The sequence below is a fragment of the Salmo salar genome, chromosome 09 (genome assembly GCF_965601325.2).
Source record: "Salmo salar chromosome 09, fSalSal1, whole genome shotgun sequence".
NCBI classification, from domain to species: domain Eukaryota; kingdom Metazoa; phylum Chordata; class Actinopteri; order Salmoniformes; family Salmonidae; genus Salmo; species Salmo salar.
In genome coordinates this window covers 32,594,157-32,615,239 of record NC_138299.1, presented here as the reverse complement: position 1 = coordinate 32,615,239, position 21,083 = coordinate 32,594,157, and the positions used below count along the sequence as shown (strand labels likewise).

Below are 21,083 nucleotides of genomic sequence, written 5' to 3'. Positions count from 1 at the left end.
ATTTTCCTTGATTCAAAAGAGGAAAAAGTGTAGCTCCCATTTCCTATGCCTTAAAAATGAATTCAGGATAACCTCTCACTCAAATTTACTTAGGTCCATTGCTACCCAGGGAGCATAGGACATCAACGACTCGTCTCTATTGCACTCTGTTCTGTCTTCTCAATCTCGTTCCATCCCATGCCTGATCTTTTGGTGTCTGCTTCAAGCTCCAGCCTCCAGGTGTTTCTCTGGTGCCTTCTTTTCTGTTTCCCTTGTGGGTTCCAGGATAGTGCTTGACTGGTGATGTAGGAGGGCTTTCAGAGGGTGTGGCCAATGCCTCCCCATCTTCTCCTTCTGATCTCCTCCACAGAAATCAAACATCAAAGCACATTCAAGTTTTGTTTAACAATTTTATTAATACACATTCAAACATAACTTGTGCAAATAACATTCTCCACCAACCATCATGAAAACAAGTCACTGTCACTTTATGTCTCAGCTCAATCAACATGGTTGGAGTTTTAATGAGGCATTTTGTTTTCCCAACTGTTACAAAAAAATATGATGCACAGCATCTGTTCTGAACATTACAAAACAATGTGTAAGTTACAAAAAGCAGTATAGAAGTAATTTACAGATCTTTATAGATCTTCAAAATGAAAGGCTAGTCTTATTCTTAACTCCGCGAGACAGTGGCATTGCTGTACCGGTGTGTATCCATTCCTTTGTGCCATCTTTGTCTGTGTCTGAAATGGCACCCAAATCCCTATATAGTGCACTACTTTTGTACAGCTCTGGCCAACAGTAGTGCACAATATAGGTAGCTGGATGCTGTTTCAGATGCAGACCAGGTCCACTAAAACCAAATCTGAAATAAGAGACAGGCTGTAGCCTGCACACAAGACACACCCTAGTGCTCACACGACACCTGTTAATAAAAGCTTGTCAATCAACAACTTTCTCCAACACAATCACAAGACTAGAAACATACATTACATTCTATACTTTAACAATGCAATAATACAACCAAACTTCACCAGCAATGCAAACAGCATACACAACCACATATAGCATTGTATCTCCTTATTCAACATGTCATGTGGGATTGTATCTTCTGGCTTTAATTTAGACAAGTTTCATCAAAGTCAAGTAATGAGTTCTCAGAGATATTTGATATTACAGAAGATAGTTGTGCCGTGCCCAACTATCTCCACACCTCGACTTGTGTTGGATGATGCACTGTCCCATGTTCTTCAAGGCAGAAATGATCAATGTCTACTGAAATATATTCACTATCTCCATTCTGGTAGACTTCCTTCCCTTCCTTCCTTCCTTCCTTCCTTCCTTCCTTCCTTCCTTCCTTCCTTCCTTCCTTCCTTCCTTCCTTCCTTCCTTCCTTCCTTCCTTCCTTCCTTCCTTCCTTCCTTCCTCCCTCCATCCATCCACTGGGTCCATGTAGTTTGATGATGGTTGCATCCTGATAACTTGGGTTAGAATGATCCATTGCCATTTATACCTCTCCCTGCTGTGAGTAATATAGGCATTCTTTAGACTTTTTAACATTCAGCCTGGTTGAAAAATAACCATTTCCTTCTCTCACCTATCTGGTGAGCAACACAGGCACCAAAGGCAACTGCTCTGAGGTCCACCCAGCTCTTTCTGCAGGCTTAGGCTGCACCTTGAGATCTGCAAAGAAACCTTACTCTTCTAACTTCTGTTATTTTCTTGTTCGCCATCCTTATTTCTGCTCTCTCCATTCCATCTTTTGCAATCTCTCTCACATAAGGGCACCCTGATCCAGATACATCTGCTGTTCTCTACAGACCAGGGGTCAAGGGTCAGGGAGGTCAGATGTGTCCACTGTGACCTTAATGAAGATGGTATCATCCTTGATGTAAGTACCGTTCTCCAACACAGTCTGGGCCACGAACAGCGGGCAGCCGGAGGCTATGTTCATCTCTGCCGTGGGTCGTCTGAAGCTGCTGCTGTTGGGGTCTGGTTTGAAGGCATCCCCTAGGTGCTTCCTGGCTGGGCCCTGGTCCATCAGCATCAGAGTCACCTTCTGCTTAAAGGGCCAGAGCAACAGGGCATCGTACTCGCCACGCATCACCACAAAGAACAGAGACAGGTGGGTTCCTTTCCCCATGCCGTCTCCGTTCAGGTAGACCCGGGCACACATCTTGTAGCCAAAGTAGCCAGTGTAGAAAGGCTGGCTGTAGAGAGACAGGGTCTTTGACGCCACGGCTTCTTGTTTCCGCCGCTTGTAGTCACGGATCTTCCAGATGAGCGTCCCATTGAAGGAGGCCGTCTCTAGGACCTGGAAGCGCAGGTCCATGTCGGCCAAGCGGATCTCGTGGACACTCAGCATGTCGTCCTGACGGGAGAGCTGTGTCTCTAAAGAACCTGCAGAGAAACAATAGCAAGCCAATGGAATAAGAGTCCTGTATGTTTGTACCACTCTGGACTTCTCGCTACTTACATTTTCCCAGACTTTTATGTCAGGCCATAAAAGTACTGGTTTATCTATCTATCTATCTATCTATCTATCTATCTATCTATCTATCTATCTATCTATCTATCTATCTATCTATCTATCTATCTATCTATCTATCTATCTATCTATCTATCTATCTATCTATCTATCTATCTATCTATCTATCTATCTATCTATCTATCTATCTATCTATCTATCTATCTATATAACCAATTATGATTTTTCAACGCCGATACCGATGCCGATTATTGGAGGACCCCCCCCCAAAAAAAGCCGATACCGATTTTTCGGCCGATTTTTGAAATGTATTTGTAATAATGACAATTACAACAATACTGAATGAACACTTATTTTAACTTAATATAATACATCAATAAAATCAATTTAGCCTCAAATAAATAATGAAAGCTGGTGGTTCCTTTTAACATGAGTCTTCAATATTCCCAGGTAAGATGTTTTAGGTTGTAGTTATTATAGGAATTATAGGACTATTTCTCTCTATACGATTTGTATTTCATATACCTTTGACTATTGGATGTTCTTATAGGCACTTTAGTATTGCCAGTGTAACTGTATAGCTTCCGTCCCTCTCCTCGCTCCTACCTGGGCTCGAACCAGGAACACATCGACAACAGCCACCCTCGAAGCAGCGTTACTCATGTAGAACAAGGGGAACAACTACTCCAAGTCTCAGAGCGAGTGACGTTTCAAACACTATTAGCGTGCACCCAGCTAACTAGCTAGCCATTTCACATCGGTTACACCAGCCTAATATCTTGGGAGTTGATAGGCTTGAAGTCATAAACAGTGCAATGCCTGAAGCACAGCTGCTGGCAAAACGCACGAAAGTGCTGTTTGAATGAATGCTTACGAGCCTGCTGCTGCCTACCACCGCTCAGTCAGACTGCTCTATCAAATCAGACTTAATTATAATATAATAAACACGAGCCTTAGGTCATTAATATGGTCGAATCCGGAAACTATCATCTCGAAAACAAAACGTTTTTCCTTTCAGTGAAATACGGAACCGTTCCGTATTTTATCTAACGGGTGGCATCCCTAAGTCTAAATATTCCTGTTACATTGCACAACCTTCAATGTTATGTCATAATTACGTAAAATTCTGGCAAATTAGTTCGCAACGAGCCAGGTGGCCCAAACTGTTGCATATACCCTGACTCTGCGTGCAATGAACGCAAGAGAAGTGACACAATTTCACCTGGTTAATATTGCCTGCTAACCTGGATTTCTTTTAGCTAAATATGCAGGTTTAAAAATATATACTTCTGTGTATTGATTTTAAGAAAGGCATAGATGTTTATGGTTAGGTACAGTTGTGCAACGATTGTGCTTTTTTCGCAAATGCGCTTTTGTTAAATCATCCCCCGTTTGGCGAAGTCGGCTGTCTTTGTTAGGAAGAAATAGTCTTCACTAGTTAACCGTAAGGTTGCAAGATTGATTCCCCAAGCTGACAAGGTAAAAATCTGTCGTTCTGCCCCTGAACAAGGCAGTTAACCCACCGTTCCTAGGCCGTCATTGAAAATAAGAATGTGTTCTTAACTGACTTGCCTAGTTAAATAAAGGTGTAAAAAAATACAAATCGGCCAAATCGGCGTCCAAAAATACCGATTTCCCGATTGTTATGAAAACTTGAAATCGACCCTAATTAAATCGGCCATTCCGATTAATCGGTCGTTCCCTTGTTTTTTTTAACCCCTTTTTCACGCCAATTTCGTGGAATCCAATTGGTAGTTACAGTCTTGTCTCATCCCTGCAACTCGTGTACGGACTCGGGAGAGGCAAAGGTCGAGAGCCATGCGTCATCCGAAACACGACCCAACCAAGCCGCACTGCTTCTTGACATAATGCCCACTTAAGCCGGAAGCCAGCCACACCACTGTTTCAGAGGAAACACCGTACACCTGGCGACCGTGTCAGCGTGCACTGCGCCCGGCCCGCCACAGGAGTCACTAGTGCGCGATGGGACAAGGACATCCCTGCCGGTCAAACCCTCCCCTAACCCGGACAACGCTGGGCCAATTGTGCGCCGCCCCATGAGTCTCCCGGTTGCAGCCGGCTGCGACAGAGCCTGGACTCGAACCCTGAATCTCTAGTGGCACAGCTAGCACTGCGATGCTCGGGAGGCCCCAAAGCACTGTTTTTTTTCAATCACTGCTTTGCTCATAATGTAGCTTCAGACTTTGAACATATCAAATCGGTCCAATATCACATTACACTCATTCTGAGCAACTCCTAAAAGAGTTATACAGGTTTTAGCGACAGTGAAGTAGCAAAGAATAAAATAATTCCCAAGACAAGTGTTGAGAGAGACAGAGACACTGAGGGAGAGACTAGAGAGCGAGACAGAGAGAGAGAGAGCTAGACAAAGGAAGACAGAGAGAGAGTGAGAGAGCATTCAGGGTAACTCACCTAGTGTGTGTGTGGCTGGGATGGCTCCACCCCTTCCTCCCTCTAGCGTTGCAACCCTTGAACGAATGCTCTCCACGGTGCCTCGTAGTGTTTCCACCTCCTCTCGGATGGTCCTCAGAGACCTCAGCTCCAGCTCCATCTCCAAAAGCTTCTCAGAGTGGGAACTCATCAAGTTCTACATGGAGAAAACGTCCACAAACACACACATACAGTTACACACACTTCATGTAGCCTAGGCGGTAGGTAGCCTAGCGGTTAAGAGCGTTGGGCCAGTAAGCTGAAAGAGCGTTGGGCCGACTAGCTGAAAAATCTGTCGATGTGCCCTAGAGCAAGGAACTTAACCCTAATTGCTCCAGTAAGTTGCTCTGGATAAGAGTGCCTGCTAAATGACTTATAATGTAAGTTCCATACATGGCAGGACTTTACCTCCAACTGAGAAATCAGTAAATGGGACTGTGGGACAAGACAAGTATTATTATGTATGTCAAAGACTAGTATTACATCTCTATTGAGAGGTTTTATAATGACAGTGTACAAAACATAAGAAACACATGCTCTTTCCATGACAGACTGACCAGGTGAATCCAGGTGAACACATTGATCCCTTATTGATGTCACTTGTTAAGTCCACTTCAATCAGTGTAGATGAAGGGGAGGAAACAGGTTAAAGAAGGACTCACCTGGTCACAGTTAAGACATGGATTGTGCATGTGTGCCATTCAGAGGGTGAATGGGGAGAACAAAAGATTGAAGTGACTTTGAACGGGGTATGGTGGTGCCAGACGCACCGGTTTGACTGTATCGAGAACTGCAACGCTGCTGAGTTTTTCACATTCAACAGTTTCCTGTGTGTATCAAGAATGGTCAACCACCCAAAGGACATCCAGCCAACTTGACAACTGTGGGAAGCATTGGAGTCAACATGGGTCAGCATCTCTGTTGAACGCTTTCGACACCTTGTAGAGTCCATGCCCTGACAAATTGAGGCTGTTCTTAGGGCAAAAGGGGGTGCAACTCACATGTTTTGTACACTCAATGTACTTCGACCTTTTCATTTACCTGCATGGCAGTGAGCTTCTGCTCCAGCTGTCTGTTATTCTCCCTCATCTCCTCGTACTGAGACTCTGTTTCAGACAGACGGCTGCTTAGGCCTGGCAGAACCTTGTACCGCTCCAGAAGCTCTCCTTTAACATCCTCCATCTAGATGGGTGGGAAACAGTCTGTCTTATTACTGCTTCCATTACCCTGAACTACTTAACCATTCAGCCCTGTGATTAGTTGGTTGTTAAAAAGTTAGTTGTGGTTGAATATTCAGTTTAATATCTCCCAATTTATTATTTTGGGGTACTTGTCAAAATACATGTTGTTAGAATGTATGTGTTATGTGTAACATGTAAGAGCACATACTCAAATGTGTGATTATATCATGAGTCAAAACAAGTATGACAGGTAATGCAGATACAAGGCAACATATTTATACACTGTATGCCTTGCATATGGATTGAAATAGAAGTTGGTCATGATGCTGGTGAATTTTCATTATGTTGACTTTATACATTTTTCCTTTAATGGTACACAGGGCAAATTGTTCTAAAGAACAAAGTAGAGTTGATCACCTTGGCCTCCAGCGTAGTGTTCCTGGTTGCCATCAGCCGCAGGTGTTCAGAGGCAAAGCTAGATTCATGATCCCTCATGTCTTGGTTGAGACCCTACAGAGGAATATCAGGGAAAATATCATATCAGTAACATACCAGCTTAAAACTACTGTATGTTCTCTTAAATTAGTTGTAGTTCAGTGGGACAACAGCCAGATAACAGAGTAAAAGAGACATCACGAGGAGTTCATAGTGGCCATGATATTACAACTTATATTAAGCATATTATTATTAATACCACTTTTAACAATCATAGTAACATGAAGACTGACCTTGAAATTGCATCCAAAGCGAATAAAGGAGCAGGTGACATGAGCCTTGGGGCACTCATGTTGATGACTTGTCAGCTGAGAGTAGAAACACATTTAGGTTCAATCATGTCCTTCTATACCAAGCATTTGCATTACAATGTGGTCTCAATGAAATGGGCAACCGTATCACAACATTTAAAACTATGTTAATCCATCTGATGATAAGAGAAAAGATGGCCATACTTCCTTGCATGAATACATTTTATACTACAAACATTAAAATACACTCCTTACCTCACTCCGTAAGATGGAGGGAAAAGTACAATGATTGGGGCAGGCCACCGGAAATGAAGGACAAACGGTTTCTTTGTGTTTCTGAAATGTTTTAATAAGAATAAGAAATAAAAGTAACAAATAATTAAAGAGCAGCAGTAAAATAACAATAGCAAGACTATATACAGGGGGTACCGGTACACAGTCCATGTGCGGGGGCACTGGTTAGTCGAGGTAATACACTGCTCAAAAAAATAAAGGGAACACTAAAATAACACATCCTAGATCTGAATGAATGAAATAATCTTATTAAATACTTTTTTCTTTACATAGGTGAATGTGCTGACAACAAAATCACACAAAAATAATCAATGGAAATCCAATCAACCCATGGAGGTCTGGATTTGGAGTCACACTCAAAATTAAAGTGGAAAACCACACTACAGGCTGATCCAACTTTGATGTAATGTCCTTAAAACAAGTCAAAATGAGGCTCAGTAGTGTGTGTGGCCTCCACGTGCCTGTATGACCTCCCTACAATGCCTGGGCATGCTCCTGATGAGGTGGCGGATGGTCTCCTGAGGGATCTCCTCCTAGACCTGGACTAAAGCATCCGCCAACTCCTGGACAGTCTGTGGTGCAACGTGGCGTTGGTGGATGGAGCGAGACATGATGTCGCAGATGTGCTCAATTGGATTCAGGTCTGGGGAACGGGCGGGCCAGTCCATAGCATCAATGCCTTCCTCTTGCAGGAACTGCTGACACACTCCAGCCACATGAGGTCTAGCATTGTCTTGCATTAGGAGGAACCCAGGGCCAACCGCACCAGCATATGGTCTCACAAGTGGTCTGAGGATCTCATCTCGGTACCTAATGGCAGTCAGGCTACCTCTGGCGAGCACATGGAGGGCTGTGCGGCCCCCCAAAGAAATGCCACCCCACACCATGACTGACCCACCGCCAAACCAGTCATGCTGGAGGATGTTGCAGGCAGCAGAACGTTCTCCACGGCGTCTCCAGACTCTGTCACATGTGCTCAGTGTGAACCTGCTTTCGTCTGTGAAGAGCACAGGGCGCCAGTGGCGAATTTGCCAATCTTGGTGTTCTCTGGCAAATGCCAAATGTCCTGCACGGTGTTGGGCTGTAAGCACAACCCCCACCTGTGGACATCGGGCCCTCATACCACCCTCATGGAGTCTGTTTCTGACCGTTTGAGCACACACATGCACATTTGTGGCCTGCTGGAGGTCATTTTGCAGGGCTCTGGCAGTGCTCCTCCTGCTCCTCCTTGCACAAAGGCGGAGGTAGCGGTCCTGCTGCTGGGTTGTTGCCCTCCTACGGCCTCCTCCACATCTCCTGATGTACTGGCCTGTCTCCTGGTAGCGCCTCCATGCTCTGGACACTACGCTGACAGACACAGCAAACCTTCTTGCCACAGCTCGCATTGATGTGCCATCCTGGATGAGCTGCACTACCTGAGCCACTTGTGTGGGTTGTAGACTCCGTCACATGCTACCACTAGAGTGAAAGCACCGCCAGCATTCAAAAGTAACCAAAACATCAGCCAGGAAGCATAGGAACTGAGAAGTGGTCTGTGGTCACCACCTGCAGAACCACTCCTTTATTGGGGGTGTCTTGCTAATTGCCTATAATTTCCACCTGTTGTCTATTCCATTTGCAAAACAGCATGTGAAATTTATTGTCAATCAGTGTTGCTTCCTAAGTGGACAGTTTGATTTCACAGAAGTGTGATTGACTTGGAGTTACATTGTGTTGTTTAAGTGTTCCCTTTATTTTTTTGAGCAGTGTATGTATATGTAGTTAGAATTATTAAAGTGACTATGCATAGATGATAAACAGAGAGTAGCAGCAGTGTAAAAGGGGGGGGGGGGGGGGGGGGGGGCAATGCAAATAGTCTGGGTAGCCATTTGATTAGATGTTCAGGAGTCTTATAGCTTGGGGGTAGAAGCTGTTTAGAAGCCTCTTGGACCGAGACTTGGTGCTCCGGTACCGCTTGCCATGCGGTAGCAGATATTCAGTGTTGTTGTTGTCAGTGCTTAAAGGGCAATTCCACCACTTTTTAACCTAATTTCCTTATCTCCAGCACAATACCAGTATCTACATATGTGAAAACTTTAGATTTCTACGTTTTGTATAAAAAAATATAAAGTAAAAAAGTTAGACCCAATGACATCATCAAAAGTTTAAACATTTTAACAACAGTAATTTTCAAACACTGGGTGTTCCTCAAATAGCATAATTATGAAGTTAAACTTTTGCTTTGTGCATATCTTGTTCCGTCTATTGTTGCCTTTGTCCTGGCTGGAAGAAGGTTCAGTGAATGGGGAGGTGCAGCGTGAGGTAATACAGTAGGGGGAGTGCAAGTGCTTCTCAAATGTAATGTTTTATGCGTTCTCCACACTCTCATCTTCACAAGAACGTACTCAAGAGAATGTCGTGGGAGAATGCACTCGGAGCTTGGGAGTGTGGAGCACGGTAGTATGCATATTGAGAAACACCCTATGAGATTCGCGGTGACATACGGTGCTGGAGAAAATGAATATATGGTTGAAAAGTGTCAGAATTGCCCTTAAGGTGGACTAAAATATGTGCCAGTACTAATTTTGGGTGCCGGTCACACTATTCTCTAAGAGGTACAGGTTCGGTGAGCACCGGCCCAACTCAAGTAGTTGTTCTAGTTACCTGTAATTCAGTCATGGCCATCTTGTGCATGCAGAATTCACAGGTGGTCTCTCTGTGTTTACATTTCCAACTCAAGTGCTCAGAAATGTCTTTGCGCATCATCTTCTCTTTGCACTTTCCTAAAGGGCATGGCACCTCAAAATACGGACACACATTCAAATGATCCTGGGAAAAAAGGAGGAAAATGAATCATAAGGATTTGGTGTAAAGAAAATGTAGCCTATTATGAAGTGCTATAAATAAGATCGCATTTGGGTTGTAGTCATTACAGTTTCAACAGGAAACATTCAATCAATGTGACTGAAATCAACGAGAATTGTAGATAAACACTTTTCTAGAGCTTGAATAATGACTGTGTGTAAACAATGGGACTTTTTCCATTTCCCTCAGTCAGTCAGACACTTACCATGACCTGATGTAGACTCATCTGCTCCTTACAGCCATTCTTCTCACTCCTGCAGTACACTCTCAGAGCCATGATCTCTCTATGGCAGCACACATCACGGAAGATCTGACAGAAAACACAACAGCTACTGTGAGGAGACACGCTGCGATTATGTACGAGGCCATTTAGAAAGGGTATAGGGCTGTTTAGCATGGGTATCATAAGGATGATGACAGTGATGCAAATCATTCACATACGTAGTCTTACCTTGTCTTTGAACAGCGGCTCCATATCTGCTGGACATACTGGATTTGGTTTGCTGTAAAGGCGACAAGACATTTAGGCACATTAATACGATGATGATTGACGCGGAGTGAGAAATCTATCATTATAAACTGGGTGGTTCGAGCCCTGAATGCTGATTGGCTGACAGCCGTGGTATATCAGACCGTATACCACGGGTATGACAAAACATTTATTTTTACTGTTCTAATTAAGTTGGTAACCAGTTTATAATAAAGAACAGCCCTTATATATATTATATATATATTATATTAGCCATATACCACACCCCCTTGGGCCTCATTGCTTAATTAACTAATGTCCAATCAAATCCTCCTTTTACCAACATGTGGCCAATGACATCATTATTTCTCAATCATAATCATCACACAATCACTAAACAATTATGACAACCCCCATTACCAGAAGACAGCTGACATATCAAACACACTGACAAGAAGATGTTTGTAATTTCTCAACTATCATTTCCTCAACAAAAAAAACATACCCCTTCACTCTTACACTCATCATGAAACTGAAATCTCTTGTCCTCAGTCCTCACCTTAGCTGCTCAGAGATGCAGGTTTCACAGAAGCGGTGTCCACACTCTGTCTGCCTGGGGTTGCAGAGCACTAGCCTGCAGGCCTCACAGCAGTATTTGGGCTCTGGGGTGGCTATGAAGTGGTCCCAGAAGCCCCCGTGCTGGGGTAAGAAGCCTGTCTCGGGGTCGCTGGGCCAGGGGCGCTGGGCCAGAGAGAGAACAGCCAGGGAGGGAGAGCGATGCTGGAGGGGGATCTGCAGCTCCCGCACGTCCGCATTCCGCCCTGCTGACATGACCTGGAGAGGGCACGGGCACACACACACACACACACACACACACACACACACACACACACACACACACACACACACACACACACACACACACACACACACACACACACACACACACACACACACACACACACACACACACACACACAGAAAGACAGGAGGGAAGAGATGTTTAATAAAAATGCACTCGACAGTTACAACATACAGGACAAACACGCATTTCATAAAAAAGGAGTATACAATTGTCTTATGTTACATGGTCTTGGAGTGGGACAATGGTGTTTGAGCTGAGGATGTGTGTGTGTGTGTGTGTGTGTGTGTGTGTGTGTGTGTGTGTGTGTGTGTGTGTGTGTGTGTGTGTGTGTGTGTGTGTGTGTGTGTGTTAATGCTGAGCATTCATTGCCACATCAACAGCCCTGACTCTCAGGCCAAACCTTGGGAAACCCCTTCATAACAGACATAGTTAACTGGGGCTAATGTTATCTCTGCTCTGACTCGGGGGGGGGGGGGGGGGTGCAGTGCACAAGCAGGAAGGCCCGGCTTGGGACTGGAATAGAGCATATCCAAAAGTAGATGGAGTAGAGCTGGGAGGATAAAGTGAAAGTTATCAACACCAACCATACCGATCACTTACCGCAGGCATTTTGCTGAGATCGTTACTTACTACGATAAGTAGCCTATACTAGATAAATGTGAAGTTTGAAATTAAATAAGTTTGCTAATATGGGTGACTGTTAAAGGGACTGTTGATGGCTCCAATCAAACTATAGTAGAAGTAGTAGCTCAAAAGGATAAAAAACTACTGCGGTGGTGCACATTGTTATAAACGTATCATCTTATGTATTTATCGTTATTGAATCAATTCAGGCAATTTATCGCAATACGGCCTTTAGTCCATATCGCCCAGCTCTAATGGAGGACAGTACAGCTTAATCTAGACTGACACAAGTCTTTATTATAGACTTGCCAACACATTATTCATTTTCCGAGGGCAAGCAACAGGAGGGCAAGCAATCTAGGCTTGAACATCCAACCCAAATAACAGCATACACCATCCTAAAAGACAGCATCATCCACTGAACATCCAATCTCAAACTGGTCAAAACATATGTAAGGTTCTACTAAATATTTAGCTGGTCTTCCATCATTGTCCTTTTGCCTTTTGGTAGGCCGTCATTGTCAATAAGAATTTGTTCTTAACTGACTTGCTTAGCTAAATAAAGGCTAAATAATGAACATTTAAAAAAATACATGTGGAACATTCTTCCAACATGTATGTGGAACATTCTTCCAACAGTGCCTTCAGAAAGTATTCAGACCCCTTTTTCGCATATTTTGTTATGTTACAGCCTTATTCTAAAATTCTAACATTCTTTTCCTCATCAATCTACACACAATACCCCATAATGACAAAGCGAAACGTTTTTTGGAAATTTGTGCAAATGTATTAAAAATAAAAAACAGAAACACCTTATTTATATAAGTATTCAGAACCTTTGTTATAAGAATCAAAATTGAGTTCAGGTGCATTCTGTTTCCAATGATCATCCTTGAGATGTTTCTACAACTTAATTTGAGTCCACCTGTGGTAAATTCAATGGAATGGACATGATTTGGAAAGGCACACACCTGTCTATATAAGGTCCCACAGTTGACAGTGCATGCCATGAGGTCGAAGGAATTGTTCGTAGAGCTCAGAGACAGGATTGTGTCGAGGCACAGATCTGGGGAAGGGTACCAAAACATTTCTGTGGCATTGAAGGTCCCCAAGAACACAGTGGCCTCCATCATTCTTAAATGGAAGAAGTTTGGAACCACCAAGACTCTTCCTAGAGCTGGCCACCCGGCCAAACTGAGAAATCGGGGGAGAAGGGCCTTGGTCAAGGAGGTGACCAAGAACCCGATGATCACTCTGACAGAGCTCCAGAGTTTCTCTGTGGAGATGAGAGAACCTTCCAGAAGGACAACCATCTTTGCAGCACTCCACCAATCAGGCCTTTATGGTAGTGGCCAGACAGAAGCCTATTAGTGCCGGATGCTGGAGGGAGTAGTCGTGCTGTTCTTCGCTCCGCGGGTAATATTACATTTCCATACATTACAACGGAACGATTTGATTAGTGTAATGTTAGCTAGTTAGCTACATAGTTGTCTTTGCATCAAGGATAAAGGTGTAGCTAAAGGTGTAGGTGTAGCTTTGAGAAACTAACTTTGAGAAATTAACAAGGTTAGCTAGCCAGCTAGCCAGCTGTATTCGTTCGTTCGCGCCGTTTTCCAAACGGCATCAACATCACAACACCACAGCTAGCTAGCCAACTTTACCAACTAGCGGTACTGTAGAAACTAAATACATTACAACGGAACGATTTGATCAGTGTAACATTAGCTAGCTACATAGTTGTCTTTGTATCAAAGATAAAGGTAAACACAGCCACTGCTAGCTAGCCAACTCTACCAGCTAGCAGTACTGTATCATTTTTAGTCAATAAGATTTTTGCAATGTAAGCTTTCGAGTTGTGTAGTCCACTTGTGTAGCTAGCAGGACTGACTTTGTGTTAGCTAGCCAACGTTTAATTACTTCTGCGATATGAAAGGAACTAGTCACGGACACGAATGATCCATTGGTAGTTTGTTGTAACCAAGTATTGGTGCTAACCGTGTGTTATTGGATGCTAGCATGCTAGTTAGCTACGGCGTCATAAGACACGGTGCACTGGGTGGGTTTCACGGAAGAATACTGTACCAAGTTATCTAGCTGAATAAACTAAGTTTGAGCCTATTCCTGGAAACATTGAACCACTGTAGTTTACATCAATTATAATTTTAAAGTGGTAGTTGGAATAGTTATATTTGAGTGTTTTAGAGAATGGTTAGTGAGGGAGGCCCTGCTCTCTCGCTTCCCCAGTTGTTTAGTTAATTTTCATTCCAATCTCCTTTGCATTAGCGTAGCCTCTCCTGTAGCCTGTCAACTATGTGTCTGTCTATCCCTGTTCTCTCCTCTCTGCACAGGCCACACAAACGCTTCACACCGCATGGCCACTGCCACTCTAACCTGGTGGTCCCAGCGCGCACGACCCACGTGGAGTTCCAGGTCTCCGGCAGCCTCTGGAACTGCCGGTCTGTGGCCAACAAGGCAGAGTTCATCTCAGCCTATGCTGCCCTCCAGTCCCTCGACTTCTTGGTGCTGACGGAAACATGGATTACCACAGAAAACACTGCTACTCCTACTGCTCTCTCCTCGTCTGACCACGTGTTCTCGCATACCCCGAGAGCATCTGGTCAGCGGGGTGGCGGGACTGGAATCCTCATCTCTCCCAAGTGGACATTCTCTCTTTCTCCCCTGACCCATCTGTCTATCTCCTCCTTTGAATTCCATGCTGTCACAATCACTAGCCCATTCAAGCTTAACATCCTTATCATTTATCGCCCTCCAGGTTCCCTTGGAGAGTTCATCAATGAGCTTGACGCCTTGATAAGTTCCTTTCCTGAGGATGGCTCACCCCTCACAATTCTGGGTGACTTTAACCTCCCTACGTCTGCCTTTGACTCATTTCTCTCTGCCTCCTTCTTTCCACTCCTCTCCTCTTTTGGCTTCACCCTCTCACCGTCCCCCCTTACTCACAAGGCAGGCAATACGCTTGACCTCATCTTTACTAGATGCTATTCTTCTACCAATCTCACTGCAACTCCCTCCAAGTCTCCGACCACTACCTTGTATCCTTTTCCCTCTCGCTCTCCTCCAACACTACTCACTCTGCCCCTACTCAGATGGTATTGCGCCGTCGCAACCTTCGCTCTCTCTCTCCTGCTACTCTCTCCTCTTCCATCCTATCATCTCTTCCCTCTGCTCAATCCTTCTCTAACCAATCTCCTGATTCTGCCTCCTCAACCCTCCTCTCCTCCTTTTTCTGCATCCTTTGACTCTCTATGTCCCCTATCCTCCCGGCCGGCTCGGTCCTCCCCTCCTGCTCCGTGGCTTGACGACTCATTGCAAGCTCACAGAACAGGGCTCCGGGCAGCCGAGCGGAAATGGAGGAAAACTAGCCTCCCTGCGGACCTGGCATCTTTTCACTCCCTCCTCTCCACACAAAGAAGGTTGACGACATCCGATCCTCGTTTGTTAAGTCAAACGACACCACTGGTCCTGCTCACATTGCCCTACCCTATGCTTTGACCTCTTTCTGCCCTCTCTCTCCAGATGAAATCTTGCGACTTGTGACGGCCGGCCGCCCAACAACCTGCCTGCTTGACCCTATCCCCTCCTCTCTTCTCCAGACCATTTCCGGAGACCTTCTCCCTTACCTCACCTCGCTCATCAACTCATCCTTGACCGCTGGCTACGTCCCTTCCGTCTTCAAGAGAGCGAGAGTTGCACCCCTTCTCAAAAAACCTACACTCGATCCCTCCGATGTCAACAACTACAGACCAGTATCCCTTCTTTCTTTCCTCTCCAAAACTCTTGAGCGTGCCGTCCTTGGCCAGCTCTCTTGCTATCTCTCTCAGAATTACCTTCTTGATCCAAATCAGTCAGGTTTCAAGACTGGTCATTCAACTGAGACTGCTCTTCTCTGTGTCACGGAGGCTCTCCGCACTGCTAAAGCTAACTCTCTCTCCTCTGCTCTCATCCTTCTAGACCTATCTGCTGCCTTTGATACCGTGAACCATCAGATCCTCCTCTCCACCCTCTCCGAGTTGGGCATCTCCGGCGCGGCTCACTCTTGGATTGCGTCCTACCTGACAGGTCGCTCCTACCAGGTGGCAGGGCGAGAATCCGTCTCCGCACCACGTGCTCTCACCACTGGTGTCCCCCAGGGCTCAGTTCTAGGCCCTCTCCTATTCTCGCTATACACCAAGTCACTTGGCTCTGTCATATCCTCACATGGTCTCTCCTATCATTGCTACGCAGACGACACACAATTAATCTTCTCCTTTCCCCCTTCTGATAACCAGGTGGTGAATCGCATCTCTGCGTGTCTGGCAGACATATCAGTGTGGATGACGGATCACCACCTCAAGCTGAACCTCGGCAAGACGGAGCTGCTCTTCCTCCCGGGGAAGGACTGCCCGTTCCATGATCTCGCCATCACGGTTGACAACGCCATTGTGTCCTCCTCCCAGAGTGCTAAGAGCCTTGGCGTGACCCTGGACAACACCCTGTCGTTCTCCGCTAACATCAAGGCGGTGACCCGATCCTGTAGGTTCATGCTCTACAACATTCGCAGAGTACGACCCTGCCTCACACAGTAAGCGGCGCAGGTCCTAATCCAGGCACTTGTCATCTCCCGTCTGGATTACTGCAACTCGCTGTTGGCGGGGCTCCCTGCCTGTGCCATCAAACCCCTACAACTCATCCAGAACGCCGCAGCCCGTCTGGTGTTCAACCTTCCCAAGTTCTCTCACGTCACCCCGCTCCTCTGCACACTCCACTGGCTTCCAGTTGAAGCTCGCATCTGCTACAAGACCATGGTGCTTGCCTACGGAGCTGTGAGGGGAACGGCACCTCCGTACCTTCAGGCTCTGATCAGTCCCTACACCCAAACAAGGGCACTGTGTTCATCCTCCTCTGGCCTGCTCGCCTCCCTACCTCTGCGGAATCACAGTTCCCGCTCAGCCCAGTCAAAACTGTTCGCTGCTCTGGCACCCCAATGGTGGAACAAGCTCCCTCACGACGCCAGGACAGCGGAGTCAATCACCACCTTCCGTAGACACCTGAAACCCCACCTCTTTAAGGAATACCTGGGATAGGATTAAGTAATCCTTCTAACCCCCCCCCCCCCCCCCAAAAAAGATATAGATGTACTATTGTAAAGTGGTTGTTCCACTGGATATCATAAGGTGAATGCACCAATTTGTAAGTCGCTCTGGATAAGAGCATCTGCTAAATGACGTAAATGTAAATGTAAATGTAAGCCACTCCTCATTAAAAAGGCACATGACAGCCCACTTGGAGTTTGCCAAAAGGCACCTAAAGACTCTCAGACCATGACAAACAAGGTTCTCTGGTCTGATGAAACCAAGATTTAACTATTTGGCCTGAATGCCAAGGGTCATTTCTGGAGGAAACCTGGCACCATCCCTACAGAGAAGCACAGTGGTGGCAGTATCATGCTGTGGGTATGTTTTTCAGCAGCAGGTACTGGGAGACTAGTCAGGATTGAGGGAAAGATGAACGGAGCTACATACGGAGAGATCCTTCATGAAAACCTGCTCCAGAGCGCTCAGAACCTCACACTGGGGCGAAGGTTCATCTTCCAACAGGACAACGACCCTAAGCACACAGCCAAGACAACACAGGAGGGGCTTCGGGACAAGTGTCCGAATGTCCTTGAGTGGCCCAGCCAGAACACGGAACTGAACCCGATCGAACATCTCTAGAAAAACCTGAAACCTGTGCAGCGACGCTCCGCATCCAATCTGACAGAGCTTGAGAGGATCTGCAGAGAAGAATGGGAGAAACTCCCCAAATACAGGTGTGCCAAGCTTGTAGCATCATACCCAAGAAGACGAGGCTGTAATCTCTGCCAAAGAAGCCTCAACAAAGTACTGAGTAAATGGTCTGAATACTTAAGTAAATGTGATATTTCCGTTTGTATACATTTTCAAACATTTCAACAACAAAAAATAAAAAATGTGCTTTGTCATTATGGGGTATTGTGTGTAGATTGATGAGGAAGAAAAACGATTTAATCCATTTTAGAATAACGCTGTAACAACATGTGGAAAAAGTAGAATGCACTGTATGTGGAACATTCTTCCAACATGTATGTGGAACATTCTTCCATCATGCATGTGTATTGTTCTAAGGAAGGTTTCCATGAAGCTAGAGATGAACTCGGACCTAATGACTGAACCTTCAGCTCTATATCCTGTCTCACATGGTTCAACAGGCTCATTCATACAAATCAAACAATTCAGAATCACACTAGTTAGGATATCAAAACTGGCCACTTCTACAGGTCTGCCTTCAACATTCCCTCAACGTTGAAAGTACATCAGTCCATCATCACTGGATGAGCAAGTGGATTAGTCCTAGGCTATTGGCTGACCAGTTCCTGTGGTTCTCAGGGGACTTCCTGGGATAGTGAAGGGGCTTTTCCACATGCTGCTTCACCGCTGTCTATCATCACTGACTGACCACACACACACACACACACACACACACACACACACACACACACACACACACACACACACACACACACACACACACACACACACACACACACACACACACACACACACACACACACACACACACACACACACACACACACACAAACCCTAGACCCAGCTGAATCGAAGCAGCCAGCAAAAGTTTGAAATGTAGATTGGCTAGGCTAGATATCTAATTCAAAGCATATAGTACAGTTGAGATCATTTTGGGTACATTTGGGCCGGGAATGAGATTAATCAGGTCTCTCTTCCTCTACGGGAAATCGGTTTGATGAAATGCAGAGCATTATGTATAAAAGGGTATTTCCCCTGTTAAATACACTCACTGATTTACATGGAGAATGAGAAATAGGCCCAATATTCTTGTCTTTAAACCTGGTCATATGCTTGATGTTGACAGGTCAAATTGTATCTAAGAGTGACTGGATGGAGAAAAGTAAAGGGAAATCTGTTACATGTTATAGCTTCTCAGGTGCGATCATCTTCAAATCAAATCAAATGTTATTAGTATCATGCGCCGAATACAACAGGTGAAGACCTTACAGTGAAATGCTTACAGGCCCTTAACCAACAATGCAGTTTAAAAAATATGGATAATTAAAGAGCAGCAGTAAAATAACAATAGCGAGACTATATACAGGGGGTACCGGTACAGAGTCAATGTGTGGGGGCACAGATTAGTCGAGGTAATATGTACATGTAGGTAGAGTATTTAAAGTGACTGTGCATAGATGATAACAATAGAGAGTAGCAGCGGTGTAAAAGGGGGGGAAATGCAAATAGTCTGGGAAGCCATTTGATTAGGTGTTCAGGAGTCTTATGGCTTGGGGGTAGAAGCTGTTTAGAAGCCTTATATGGCCATGCAATGCACCAGCTATCTATTCTACACAGACATTATTGGTACAGAGATCAGTTTCTCCACTCCAATCATACAGATGTAACCAAGTCTTGAATGCTGCTAGAGTATCATGACATCACAACAACAACAAAAAGTAACATGTAGGGGAATTCTATGACTGACCTGTCATTGTACATGGGCAATTCCACAGTAACGGAATTACGCTGAGACTCACTTTTTTCACTTTAAAATGTATGAAAAACAAAAACTATTGATTTCAATGTTTAACAAACAATACAAGTCTATGCACAATGGCTACTTTGAACAACTTACACAGTAAATAAATCAGTTACTGGAAAAACTGTGCAGATGCAAAGTTTGGTAACAGAATTACTGTAAAATCTCCCTCAGTTTTATTCTGTTACAAAACTTTGTATCTGCACAGTTCTTCCTGTAAATGTGTTTTTGTAAACTACTATTTCCACTGAACATTTTTCACTGTAATGTGAAGTCAATGTTTTTGGCTTGGTATACATTTTGAAGTGAAAAATTTGAGTCTCAGCAGAATTCCGTTACATGGAATTGCCCACATGTAATTCTATAGCCTGCCTATAACCTGAAAGCAATAGAACATGTTTCAACTGTGTGAACAGACATGCAAACAGCTGAATCTTCCGAGAATAGAGAATCATGCTTTTTTACAGTGATCTTAGATCTGGTCAATCAAAAATTAAACAGATTCCGTTAAAGAATATTTTCAATGTTTCATATGCATACAGGCATACTGTTTGGCATGATTCAAAGGCATTATTGACATATGTTAAGCATATAATTTGAATTTAAATAAATGTATTTTGCAACCAATATTCACCCAATTGGCCAATACACTAACTGTGTACATTGTGTGAGCCTGTTCACCATACTCAAATAATAATTTGTAAATTACTTTGCATGCACTGACTAGACAACTAATTTGTCATAACTGCAATGAATGTACTACACATGCATTGGCGTAATACGGAATATATTATAATACAATGAGACATGTCAAGGTGATTATATAGAATAATACATTTTTAGAATTTGCTATTATTGGAATATTTTCACAATTGTTTTGATGGCTAAGTCTCGCAGGCAATTCAGTACACCGAAATTGATATTTGAAATTACCTCATACCCCAATTCGAAGCCTCCCTAGCTCCCCGCTTTGGTACACCACTGTATGGCTACTCAATGTTTTTACAGACATAGCTACATGCTGTGTTCCCACATTGTAACATGGACGATAATATAGTTAACTTTCCTAGCTAGCAACAATACTTACATGAATCAGATCTGTAACGTTGGCCAATGCAACGTCGTTTTTCAGGAGCTACAATGTTAGAAATGGAGCTTCGGTGAATGGCACGTTCATGAACGCGAACACCACAATGTAACCGCTTACAATGAAAACGACCGAACTCCACCGTTTTTAAAATAGGCAGCTAGAGTATTTTTATCGGTAGCTGACATTGTAAAAACAATATTAAAGTAAATATTTTTTTTAAATCGAGATGGGAACATAGCAAAATGGAGCCGCCGCTTATTCTTCTGGCTGTTGATGTCTCAGTTGGAAAGCCCCCCTTCGGTATTTCTTCCCCAGGAAATCCCCGTCATGAAGAAAAAAATTTGTATTCAGCCAGTGACAGGCAATGTTTGTATCGTATTTCCACTAGATGGCAGTGTCATCAACATCAAGTGTGAACTGTACTGCGGGAATTGCTGTCAGATACACAAATGTGCAATGGTC

The 21,083-nt window shown here is 44.3% G+C and overlaps 1 protein-coding gene across 1 annotated transcript; it reads right to left on the bottom strand.

The window, feature by feature from the left end:
• Positions 1-369: 369 nt before the first annotated feature.
• On the bottom strand, positions 370-20,922 carry LOC106611198 (TNF receptor-associated factor 3). The gene is made up of 11 exons (XM_014211163.3): positions 20,619-20,922; positions 11,015-11,289; positions 10,438-10,489; positions 10,192-10,296; positions 9,786-9,950; positions 7,104-7,184; positions 6,831-6,905; positions 6,520-6,612; positions 5,963-6,103; positions 4,904-5,078; positions 370-2,382 (listed from the first exon to the last, which is right to left on the bottom strand). The coding sequence occupies exons 2-11, from the start codon at positions 11,284-11,286 to the stop codon at positions 1,811-1,813; spliced, it is 1,731 nt and encodes a 576-aa protein (XP_014066638.1). The 5' UTR covers positions 11,287-11,289; positions 20,619-20,922; the 3' UTR covers positions 370-1,810.
• Between the last annotated feature and the right edge of the window lie 161 nt (positions 20,923-21,083).

Excerpts from the sequence above, each read along its gene's own strand:
- LOC106611198 (XM_014211163.3), bottom strand. The coding sequence starts at position 11,286 with ATGTCAGCAGGGCGGAATGCGGACGTGCGGGAGCTGCAGATCCCCCTC. Across the intron at positions 6,906-7,103 it reads CCTCCATCTTACGGAGTGAG|CTGACAAGTCATCAACATGA; the intron begins GTAAGGAGTGTA and ends TTCTACTCTCAG. Across the intron at positions 6,104-6,519 it reads ACACTACGCTGGAGGCCAAG|ATGGAGGATGTTAAAGGAGA; the intron begins GTGATCAACTCT and ends CCACCCATCTAG.